Below are 13094 nucleotides of genomic sequence, written 5' to 3' on the forward strand. Positions count from 1 at the left end.
TGGGTTTTATTTAAAATATAAAACAATCATCAACGATCATCAGCTCCATTGTATATTAGTCACTTTCTTCCCGTAGACCCTGACACCATTAACAGCACTATATCAAATCTCACATATGCAAAATATTTGGCTCATTGGCAGTAACATTATACTTTGTCTATTGCAAGACGGTCGAATATAGTTACACTTCGAATAGGAGGGTAGGCCATACGAACACACTCACACTGTGGAAAATTGAAACACACCTTGCACCAACCTTTACAGCAAACTATGCCATTATGTCATGGACCCCCACCCCCCCCCCCCCCCCCCCCCACCCCCGTCCCACACACACACACACACAAACACACACGCGAGGACTTCTCTTTGTTCTCCCATTATTTGGACATAGTTTGGACGTTCCATTGTATATTGGTTTTGTACACAAAATCTACCGAGGACTGTCCCCAGTGTGACCTTTTCCCGGATCCCTTTTGTTACTGAGTCCTCGGTTACCAATATCAGACATGCCCACACACAGTACACACACACATTAATTTTTTTGAATCGATTAGTGTTACCCACTATTTGGGAATTTGGGCAAAGGATAAAATTTATCCAGGGGAGGGCACAAAGGAGAAAGGAAGACAGAAAGGTTGGGATGAAGTTTGATAGAACATTATACATTCAAAGCTGGAAGACAACTTACATCACAAGCGAGGACTTGATAATACAATAGCGCATTTCGGTAATGACTAGACATTAAAGGGAAGGTACACGTTTGGTAAGTACTCAAACCAAGTACTAACTTAAAAACTGACTTGGTAACGAGCATTTTTGTTGATAGCTGTTGGTAGTACATGTACAAAACGTTGTGGGAAACGACTCCCTCTGAAGTAACGTGTATAGTTTTTGAGAAAGAGGTAATTTCTCACTAAAATAATAAAAGACTTCTAGCTAATAGAAGTCTTTTATTCTTATCTGAAAGCACACAAATACGTCCAACAAGGTTCTTTGATCAGTTTCTCGCAACTTCGATGACCGATTGAGCCAAACTTTTCACAGGCTTGTTATTTTACGGTTATAATGGGATACACCAAGTGAGAGGAGTCTTTGACAATTACCAAACGTGTACCTTAATTCCCTTGAATTGTTATGGGCAAAAAGTTAACCCTGCTATAATTCTGTTTAAGCTTAATTTTAGAAATGTCACATCTCCCCACCCCTTGATTTGACCTCCTTGCCGGGTTCCGGTCCCTTTATCCCGAACAATCCGAAAAATCTACTCCGCGGATGTAGAATATAATACAGTTCTCTGATTTCTAAAGAAAAAACTCTACCTGACAAGTAAAACCTATTCAGGCACGGGGCAAAAAAAAAAATTAAAAAACATGTCTAACTAAGAAGAAGTATGACGTTAGAAAGGGCGTCACACAACGCTCGTCGTGTTAGGCAAAGTAATGCGTGCAGTAACTGGAATTTCCCTCTTTCTAAAAACTACAATACTTGACAGAGCTCCCAATGTTCGATACTACCAACAGTTCATCATTTTGCCAATTATTTTTAACGCTAATTATTTTGAAAATTATTTTGCTAATTATTAATTTTGAGTAAAACTACCAAACGTGTCCAGTGCCTTAAAAGTCAATAGAGGGCGCTAGATTAATCGACTTGGAACGAGCGCTCTGTTTTTTACTCGTTTTCAAAATTTTTGTTGTTGCTCTTGCTTGTAACTTGGTATAAGCATGGAGGTAGACTTAATTGGATAAACAATGTTGGTGACATCCATGGTCTAAGTATAGCCCTAAATAATTAGATTCTATCAGACGGGGTTCTACTCTTTGCCTTGTCATTCATGTTTTGATGTGCTTCTTGAAATGTATTATAATGTAAAATATTCATTAGACAGTAGGCCTAAACTCACCTTATTGCACAATTTAATTTAAACAAAGCTTCCTAGTGAACCAGCGTAACCATAACAAATTTGTTAAAGTGTTCCTCAGCTACCTTTCAACTAAGCCGCAGGTTTCCTTGGTTTACTAACGAATGACTTCAATCGTTCGTAGATGTTCATTGTGAGAACCTGCCGTAATTAATGATATAGAGTTGTTTACTTCTAATGTCATTGCCACGAACATTTGAAATTATAAGAATTAAGTAAATGAACATACACAGGGTCCAAGAGGCAATCTATATCGAATTAAACACTGAGTGCAAGATTCACAAGGGGCACTGACTCTGCTGATCAACAGATTAATATTTACTAACAAAAGTAAAGAGTCAATAGAGGTCGCTGTTCATCCTGACCATCTGCGACTTTTTCACTGGTTTCCGCGTCAAGCACATTGTTGCTTTTGACATGGTCACTGGTGCCGCGTAGTACACGTTCATCACTCGGAAGAAAGTTTGTACACACACGATCTCAAGATCGAGAGTTCAGTGTGTGTTGATGTTTATCACAAACTCTCTGTTTTGTAAATTTAGTTCAAAGTTGGAATTTCAATGACTCAGTGTTTATCAGCGTGGTTGTAAAATGACAGTTTGTCAATTTCAAGGTTTCCACTTCTACTGAGGATACAGCTGAACTGGGACTGGCTCTGTAGTGTAAGACTCCCAACGCATATTATTTGCTCTGATGTGTTGAATTCGACTCTGCCAGGTGAAATGGAAAATTTCTGAGGGAAAAATAGTAAGTGATTGTGTGAACACACATTGTACACAGTTTGCGGTTAACTACTAATTTTACTATGTTTTTAGATCCATTGTGGCATGGCTGACCCATTTCATGATTACCACGATCAGAGCACAGAGTACCAGAGAGAGTACATGTTTTATTACCTAGTGATGTGGTATTTTAAAAACTTTTAGTTTTCATAAACTATGTTTGCAGTACACTACAATCCTACATCAAAACCTTCTGGCTGTCTGTTGTCTCTGATTATTATAATTTAGTCTCACTCTACCAAGTCTTAGATATATAAATATAGGCCTACTGTACTTGTTTTGTTTTTGTTTATAGAAATTTACAATTACATGACCACACTCCACAGTGAACATTGTCGGAGCATAGATAGAGAGTAGAAATGGACCAATGTGAATGCTGGTGGTCACGTTTTGGAGATAGCGCCCCAAAACTCCAGAGCGAATGTCCAGACAGGAAGAATAGTCCATGCTTGAATAAACAATCTGAGACGCATTACATGCTTTAAAACTTTGGGGGATAAAATGTTTTATTTTTTTCATAACCGCAGTTCTTTCCAGTGAAAAGTTTCTGCATTAATGCATTAACTAGCCAAAGCTGGGAAAGCTGCTGTACTTCTTACCGTGTTAGTTTTTATTGGCATTAATTTTCAGAGTCGTAACCAAACGTAAGCAGACCATTTTCCTTGCTTATTTTTTTAGGTGATACTTCATGGGCTCTAAGTAGAGTTAGACTACTTCTAGAAACTATTAGGCTCCCCTGTGAGCCTTATAGGGGTCTCATATTTAGGGCCTCCTTAACGCTAACGTTTTTCAAATCAGCGTTGATAGGTGAAAGTTTTACGACCATTAACCAGCCAGAACTAAAGTTTCCTGTGTACTGTTAACCTAAAGCTTTCCCCACCCTACTCAATATACATTCATAGTGCTTGTATTTCCTTTTTTGTTGAGTGAAATTAAAAAACATCGTCAAAAAATACAATTTTCTGTTCGGTACTCACTGTTGTTTTCCTGCCGCATGGCACGTTTTTTCACTTCTCGATAATGCTCAATGCTTTATCTTTTGGTCACTCGACCACCAAGCGCTGTACACCAGCCTACTCGCTGAACTGCCAAGCCACGACCGAGTTGGACTAAACCATTCTGTGAAAGGGGTGTTACAAACCCAAGTGGCAGTGCATGCGCTGTTTGTTTACAAATACCCGCCGTTCACGGATAAAGCGCCCACGCACTTCCGCACGGGTTTGTAACACCCCTCTCACAGAATGGTTTAGTCCGACTCGGCCGCGGCTCGGCAGTTCGTCGATCTACATGCTGCATAATGAGAAGGCAAAAGACGTGCGATGTGGCAGAAAAACAACAGTGAGTACCGAGCAGAAAATTGTATTTTTTGACGATGTGTTTTAATTTCACTCAACAAAAAGGAAATACAAGCATTATGAATGTATATTGAGTAGGGTGGGGAAAGCTTTAGGTGTACAGTACACAGGAAAACTTCAGTTCTGGCTGCCTAACAGTCGTAAAACTTTCACCTATCAACGCCGATTTGAAAACGTATAGCGTTAACGAGGCCTTAAATATGAGACCCCTATAAGGCTCACAGGGGAGCCAGGCTCACAGGGGAGCCTTATAGTTTCTAGAAGTATAGTCAGACCACCTCCATGGTCAGACTGTCTGTTTTTTTTAACTGCGAGACAAAATTTGGGAGGGGTGGGGGGTTGTGGGTGTAGGTGAAGGAGGCATACTGTATTTTAATTTTTGGGTTTGTGGTTTTAACGTAATTTATGTTGTCTTTAAAGACACTGTACACTATTGGTGGTTGTCAGAGACTAGTCTTCAGAGTTGGTGCAAACAAGTGAAAATTTGAGCTCAATCGGTCATCAAAGTTGCGAGATATATATTAATTAAAGAAAAAACACCCTTGTTGCACCATGGTCATACAAAGTTTTGTGCTTTCAGATGCTTGATTTCGAGACCTCAAATTCTACATCTGAGGTCTCAAAACCAAATTTGTAGAAAATTACTTCTTTCTCGGAAACTACGTCACTTCAGAGGGAGCTGTTTCTCACAATGTTTTATGCTATCAACCTCTCCCATTACTTGTAATCAGAAACGGATTTATGATAATAATTATTTTGAGTAATTACCAAAAGTGTCCAATGCCTTTAAGTTACAAGTTGTAAGACAACATTCTTTTTTTTTTACTATTGTTTGTTGTTGGTTGTCGTGGTTAGTTAAGATTTTTTTTAAACTCCCTTCATTTTGGATTTATTTTACATTGCTGCATTAAAAATGTATCGCCCAGTCTCCAGTATTTTTCTATAACCGCTTTTTCACTGGTTTTTCTTGTAATTGTATATATATAGCCATTGTCTGTTTTGAAATGTTTTTAATGTGTCAATGTTTTTACTGTATGCGAGCATTTGAATTACCCTTTTTGGGTTCTAATAAAGATGATTGTATTGTATTTTGTTGTTGCATTTTAGCTTAGGGAAAAAATATACCAAATGTACAGTGTGCGTGAGTGTAACCTCCCCTACGCTAAGCCTTGCCTTAGCTTGCCAAAATGAAAAAGGAGGGTTTGCTAGGATTCAAACTGCCTCTAGCTACCAGGTAATCTCAGTGGTCTAGTTGGTATGACACTGCTCTAGAATTGCAAGGGTCATGGGTTAGAATCCCACCTGAGTAATATGCCTGTGATTTTTCACAGTGCTTTAGAACATAAATGGTGTATATGGGTTAAACCAAAATGAATATTCTTTATCCCCGATGCAAATTTCCTTGTATTGAAAAGGGTACTCGCATGAAACTAGTGTGATTTGGCATACCGTGCAATTTTATTCCCTGAATGTAAAAAAAAAGAAATTGGCATAGAGGATGGGTAGTGACGGATCAAGTAATCTGTAAGTATTTGTTAATCAAAATGGGTTTACTAAAAATGCGACTCGGCGCCATACTGGCTCAGATGTCATTTCTGAACATGCCCAACCTAGACTAATAAACATGCGTGTATGTTAAATGCTCATAATGGGTTGTCTTTCCTCCACTCTACCAGGTGATGAATCTATCAGTAATTGCAAGCTGCTGCGTATCATAGCACCTGCTAGGCTCCGTTCAAGACTGCTGCAGTATTTAATCATGTCTGGAGCTGTGGGTCTCCTGGCTGAGATAACATTAGATCAAGTTGGAAGCTGCGGTCTCTCCTCAAGCCCAAGCTCAACTTTGACCTCCAACCGCTCAGGGGTCAGCCATACTCAGGTAAACTGATCTTTAATTCATTCATATTTATTTATGTAAATTTATCAAGTGAGAACGTTCTGGAACCAAAAATTTTTACTGTCACAAAATGAATCTGCAACGCTAAGGAAAAGGAGATCTACATGTAGGCCTATATGTGAAAGTTTGTCTTGCATCATGGTTGTCGTTGTCTTCTCTCGGTTGTTGATGCCTCTTTCTCTTATATATACTTAGAATGTGCTCCTTGAACACCCAGCAGGGTGGATACGTGCGCATTACAAGTCTTATTATTATTAACTATTTATTGTTGTTTATAGCATACTTAAATGCTCCTCATTCAGCCAAGCTGTTGTTAAAGCCATTATACACTTTTGGTACAGAAACCTCAAATTCTAAAAATTCTCAAATTCTAAACTTGAGGTCTCAAAATCAAATTCGTCTAAAATTACTTCTTTTTCGAAAACTGTGTAACTTCAGAGGGAGCTGTTTCTCACAATGTTTTATACCATCAACCTATCCCAATTACTCGTAATCAAGAAAGGTTTTATGATGAAAATTATTTTGAGTAATTACCAATAGTGTTCACTGCCTTTAATGATGGCCCCATTAGAAACATTAATAATTGTTTTGAATCTTTGTATACTTTAGTCTGATTCACCAGACAAAACAGAAAGAGCAAGGAATTATTTTGTTTCTCGCAAGAAAGATAAGATTTAAAAACAGGACTTTCATTATTTCCATGGTCATCTAAAATGTCAATTCAATTAAATAAATCAGGCAATGACAGTCATTCTCAAAATGAATCAGAGTGGTAGACAATAAACCAATTCACCCACTCGGGTACGTACCATGCAACTCAACATGGGGGAATTATGATTTAATGTACAGCAGCAAAGAATACCAATTTGGATTGAGCCTGGTGGGGTAGCAGGGGGCAAGTTTTAAAATGTTTTCCTTTACTCTCAGTGTGTCATCCCAAAGAAGTTCACACATTTTGTGAAAAGGGTACAATGTTTTTAGTTCAAACATTGATTGAATGTCTCTTGAGACATATTCTACTGAATATATTTCTTGGACTGGAATATTTATGCTTACTGTCACAATTTATGAAAAAAGGTATGACGCAAGTAATTTTGTGTGACTCAAGGATTAATTATTATCGTTATATTGAAAAGATAAATTTGTAAATAGCCATAGTAGTTGCTGCAGCGATGTATGTATTCCAACATGGGCCCCTTTGTTACGTTGTAAAGATAAACTTGTAATGAACCTGTAGTGGTAGCTGTCAGCAATGTTTTTATTCCAACATGTGCCCCTTTAATCGCAATGTTTTAAAGATAAAACTTTGTAATTAGCCATGTTAGTTGCTGCAGTGATGTATATTCCAACATGGGCCCCTTCGTCAGAACCTGTCCTATGGGCCCCAGCCGGCAGCAAAGTCCAATTAGAGAGAGACTATTTCTCACCGTCCTTGGGCTCTCTCATCAAATTCAGAGATCTTAGTGACTGAGCTCATCTGCAGATGTTGAAGAGAGGAGGTATTCATGGTAATGAATGAATGTATCCTTGGATTTGATGAGGCTTAAAGGTGTGGGGTTACGCCAGGCTGCATACAGGGACTTGGTATGCCAGTCACGTCATTTCAAAGCCTAGTTTAGATGGAAACCGAAAATTAACAAGGAGCAATATTGAAAATCCATGCATTCAACTTAAAAACGAAATCAACAAATATTTCTATAGAACGATATTAGGACTCAAAGTATTGATTCAATTTTGATTTTATAAAACAATTGTTACCGCAAAATTCATGGCATTTAAAAAAACAATTTAGTTACTTTTTTGGTGGGGGGGGGGGGGGGGGGGACAGGGAGCGATTTCACTGGTCAGATTCCTGAAATTGGGCCCATCATAAAGCTTTTTAATACCAGTAAATTTGTGTGCTTACTATAACAGAAAAACAATATGTGGTGAGCAAAAGAAGGGTACATGTTCATAATGTGTCACTCCTGCTTTTCTAATACAAGAAAATGGTAGGCCTTTGCCGCCAGCATTGCTTTAAAGGCAGTGGATAAAGTCAACATTGCTCTGTTAGTGTTAAAGTATGAATCTTGCACCATCTCTTCAAGAAAGTAGTTTGGGGCCAAATTTGCTCATGGATACAAGAGGATTTTTGTAAAATGTTTTTTTTAGTTTTTTTTTAAAAGGATTTGTACAAAAAATTGTGGCTACGGGCCTGGCCTTGCGAAAGGTCGCGAAGGCGGCCTTCTGCGAGTGTTGTCTAATTCACCATTGTACTGCACACATTGTCATGTACATGTAACAGCTGTTGCCAAACCACAATTGCCACAATTGTGGAAAGACCGTAAGTGTAAACTGTAGGGTTGAGTTAGTCCAGTGACTGTTGTAAATATTGATAAACTTTAACCAAGATTTATTATAAGCAACGCTGAGGAGATTTTTGGAGTTCTAACTTACAATAAGCCGACTGTAGGAAGTAATACAGAGCTTGAACATGCAAATAAATGACCTTGAATTGAGCGCGGCACAGTACTTTTAAATGTTTCCCTGTTGTCGTATAAACTTTGTTCTGTTGAAGGAACGTAACAGAATTGGTTAGAACAGAAAAACATGAAGATCATAGATTTACATCTTACTTACACGGTCTTTTGAAGATGATAGTAAAAAACATCCCTTGAAATATTTCTCCCTGAAATAACGCTCAGTGAGCGTTTTATTAATTTTGTTGTTTGCATCAATACCATGCAAAATGTGTAATCGGTTTTTCACTATTTTCTCGTCACCCAGATGGCCGATCGATCTCAAACTTCTACAGTTTTGTCAGTTTATGTGTATGTTGGATTACATAAAGTGCGTACACTGCCAGCAGCTGTTTTGTTAGCAAAACCAATTCTGTAATGTTCCTTTAAAACATTGCTCTATGGCAAAATCATTCAGAGCAATAAACCCTTGCCTTCAGTAGATGGTAGGCCTATCACATTTATTTGCTGCTATATGTATGTAGGCAGAGATGTGGAGTCAATTTCACAAAAATAATTCTAACTTGGAGCTTGTCCCAGGAGTTATTGGAAACTTCAGGCTAGTCCTAAGCTCGTCCTAACTCGAGACAAGTCTTGTCGTAACTCTTTGTGAAATCCACCCTGTGATGCTTCAAATTTAAGCAAGCTTTAGTTGACTGCAATTGACTGTAACTTAAGTGACTGTTTAGTGGCTTCAAGGGCCTGCAACAAGTGCATCAGAGTGCACATTGTTCCTGACGTTCTGTTTGGTGTACATGGTATGCACCCATGGCCGGAGGTGTACGTTAACACACAGAGTTACGTAGCTGTACCTCTTGTGTACATTCAAATGAAGTCTTGGGTGGACTGATTTTTTAACGCCCTTTGTTCATTCCACAAAAGAAAAGAACTCTTGCTGGCTCTATGTCGCTGAGCCTGTACAGAAACATGACGTCTGGGGATATTTCAGTCCATGCCATTACTTCCATCCATTGTGGTCTAATTTTCCGGTCATGCGCCCGGATATAAAGGTGGAGCCATTGATTTGAATCTCGGCAGCGCTTTGAGCTGATATTGTTGCAGTCCAAATACAGAACTTCGTGGAGTTGTTGTGATTGTGCACAGTGATTCAGGGAATGATTTGAACCATTAAATGAGTGCTTTGTGATTCTTGAACTACTTTAATCTGAAAGGGCCTCCTGTCTTTAAAGGCATGTCAAGAGTGATGTCCCAATAAGGAACAACTCACAAAAAACTGGGTTAGGTTATTGTTTATTCTGGATTGCAGAACCAATTGCCCTTACAGCATAAACAAACAAACCAACAAACAAACAATTAAACAAACACAGAACAACCACCCTGGTACACCACTACAAATAAACAAAGAACAACAAAAATACATGTAGGCCAATGAACCTGTTATAAATCTCATTCTCATATCTTATTCTTCTGTTCGTACCCAATCAAGGTTTTGGTTCAGGGTTAATGATCTGGTTAATATTGATTTCTGTGGTAGGATCTATATGGTATGGATAAACAAGCAGTGTTTCTACCCATACACAACAATGCAACTGTTCATGATGTTCAATAATAATTAATAGAAACTTGCATTAAATTTGCCAGAATCTATTTAAGAATATATTACTCTGGAGTTTCTTCAATCAGTTTAAAGACCCTGGCCACTGTTGGTAAATGTCAAAGACCAGTCTTCTCACTCAGTGTATCTCAACAAACCTGAAAATTTGAGCTCAATTGGTCGTCGAAGTTGCGAGATAATAATGAAAGAAAAAACAACCTTATCACACAAAGTTGTGTGCTTTCAGATGCAAGTTGATTTCGAGACCGAGACCTTGTCTAATTCTGAGGTCTCGTTGAGGTCTGGAAATCTAACTCGTGGAAAATAACTTCTTTCTCGAAAACTACGTAACTTCAGAGGGAGCCGTTTCTCACAATGTTTTATACTATCAACCTCTCCCCATTACTCTTTACTAGGTAAAGTTTTTGGCTAATCAACATTTTGAGTAATTACCAATAGTGTCCACTGCATCTAAAGCTGTACAATTGTAAAGATTACTAATACTAGAATATGTTTTGTTCATCACAATTTCATTAGGCAGTCCCCAAAAAAAATTCTGCCTTAGGTTTTTTATTATGTTAGCCATGGGACAACATGTAACTCTGTAGAAAAAAAAGCCAGGAGCCTAATGAAGACACCTGGCCTTTATAATAATTTACATAATTTCTTGAAGTGTTCTCTGTAGTGCATGTAGTGGAAGTAAGAACAGGACATCCAGACAGTGGGGACATTCACCTTGCCCCACAGCATTTTAGTTTTGGGTTATCCGCTACTAGCCTGTGGGATGCCCTACAACAATGTCTGGAACCACATGGAATGGTTCATGTCCATGGTTTGTTATGGATAAGTCCTACAATAGAAGCCAGGTGGTTCAGGACACGCTCAGTAGATCTGAGAATAACAGGAAATGGTTGTAGAGCTTTTGGTTGCAGGGTTTACCATTAAAACCAGCAGCCGATAAACATTGAAACAGAGAGTTTGTTTCCTTGGATGTTGTCACCGGCAATGTTTTGTTTAGTTCATTGCTATGAGTGCAGGACATGTGTTGGGCCAAAGGGTATATGTACACCCTTTGTAAAATGCAAAATTGTCACATTGTAAAGAACACCCTTTGTAAAATGCAAAATTGTCACATTGTGAAGATACAGTACTATAAATCATTGGAAGATTATGTCTATTTCATTTATTGCTTGTTTTTTGTTTTGTTGTTACCCCCCCCCCCCCTTATTTTTAAAGATCAAATTACAAAAGTAATATCGATATAAATAACGCTCCAGATTGCAGAGTAGGCTTTTAAAAGCTTTTCGAGCTTGCATGCTTGTGTGCTTTACGCTCAGAGTTCAGTTTTTTTTCTTCAAAACAGCCTATCACATCCCTGATTTCAATTATTTGGGAGACTTTTGAGACAATTTAGTAAGCTTCTCACTCACAGGTTGTTTTGTATTGTTCATGTTGTGGAGAACAATAGAAAGGGACATGTGAAAATTTCATCAAATTAAAAAAAAAACTTGGACCAATGCCCTAAAAAAGTCTCACGTTGACCGTGTTATGATGTGAACATTTCATTAAAGTACATGTAGGCAACTGCAAAGTTGAGTAAACACCAGCTACATTTTGCAAAATTTGGTTTTGGATTTTTGTTATCATTCTTAATACTATGTGATCAGGGTTGTCCCCACTCTTTGACTCTGGTGGTTCATTTATAACACAGCCGTGGTGCCCTGTACTTTGCTGTGATGCCCCGCTGAAAAGTTCCAATACAAACTTGCATTTCAATCATAGAAGTGCCCTGTATGAGATTAAAATTGAGCGAAATTCACTATTTATAAATATACATTAGATGCTGGTTTGCTTGCAAGCCAGTTTTTATGACTTGAGGGAAATACTGTACAGAAATCAAAAGGTCAAGTGCATAATTTTGGCCAAGTACTCCATAATAAATTCACATTGACAAAGGAAGTCCACACCAAGCTTGGGGAAAGAAAACCAAAGACCAGAACTATGAAATATTAACCACTCCTGCAGGCTGTTTGTGAACATACAGTATGCATTGTGAAGGCCTAGCTGGAGTAGAGTTGCACACCAACTGGCTTTCCCTATATAGTGCACTCCCAGCAGGTTCTGATATCCAATCTGGTTGATAATAGAGTCCGGGTGTAAACCTTGGCCTGCTTATGGTCTGCCCAAGGACTAGAAATACCTACACATGTAGGGCTGGCTCAGAATACAAGAACTTCAAAGCTTAGTTTTCTCTTTATGGCTATGAGCTAAAATCTTCAAGTTGATATGGTGATACATGTGGAGTGCTGTGTAGTGTTAATGTACACTGCATTTACATGTATTTGCATCTTGGTTGGACCATAATGAACTCGGCAGACGAGGGCAGTCCAGGGCCCAATTTCATTGAGCCGCTAAGCACAAAAAATTGCTTAGCAATAGCATGTTATTTCTTCCTGAATAAAAACAGGATTACCAACCATTTTTTGCATATTGCTCGTTACTGGTATTCAGCTGTTGTTTGCTTATGCTGAAAATCACGTGGAAATTTTGTTGGTAATCCTGTTTTTATCAATGAAGAAATTTCATGCTAAGCAATTTTTTCTGCTTAGCAGCTCTATGAAATTGGGCCCAGATGCTTAGTAGTACAAGATGAGACCCAGTCTATTTAGGAACTAAAGTAAGCTTTTATAAGCGATGAACAGTTTTTATGAAACTGGGTCCAGATGTTCAAACCGAAGAGAAACTACCCAAAAGTTGTGTTTGGAAAGGTGCCATACTGTTATACAAACGATGGTTCTATATACAATATAGTATTAACAGGATATTCAAAAGAAAAGAGCTGGCTTATTCAAATCAACTTGATTTCAATCAATAAACTATTCAATCCAAACACAAGTATAACAACAAGAAGTGGATCTTGTGGAGCTTGATGTCTGATGGTGCTTGCCGGGGGAATCATTCTAATGAGATTAGCAATCAAAAGATGCAACAATAATTTCCTTGACTTTTAAACGCTATTTCAGATGGAAATATTTCTCTGGAGGATTGGTACTGGTATGAACTTGAAAAATGCACAAACTTTCACT

The 13094-nt window shown here is 38.2% G+C and overlaps 1 protein-coding gene across 3 annotated transcripts in view; it reads left to right on the top strand.

Annotated features, from left to right (window-relative positions):
* The first annotated feature begins 2361 nt into the window (after nt 1–2361).
* The window catches only part of LOC139953205 (uncharacterized), an 88607-nt gene continuing 77874 nt past the window's right edge, over nt 2362–13094 (top strand). For all 3 annotated transcript variants that reach the window (XM_071952664.1, XM_071952679.1, XM_071952687.1), the window contains exons 1-2: nt 2362–2668; nt 5735–5937. In XM_071952664.1, the coding sequence (XP_071808765.1) occupies nt 5818–5937 (120 nt within the window). In that variant the 5' untranslated portion in view covers nt 2362–2668; nt 5735–5817. The remainder of the gene's footprint in view (nt 2669–5734; nt 5938–13094) is intronic.

Source organism: Asterias amurensis, chromosome 2, assembly GCF_032118995.1.
Source record: "Asterias amurensis chromosome 2, ASM3211899v1".
Lineage (NCBI taxonomy): Eukaryota > Metazoa > Echinodermata > Asteroidea > Forcipulatida > Asteriidae > Asterias > Asterias amurensis.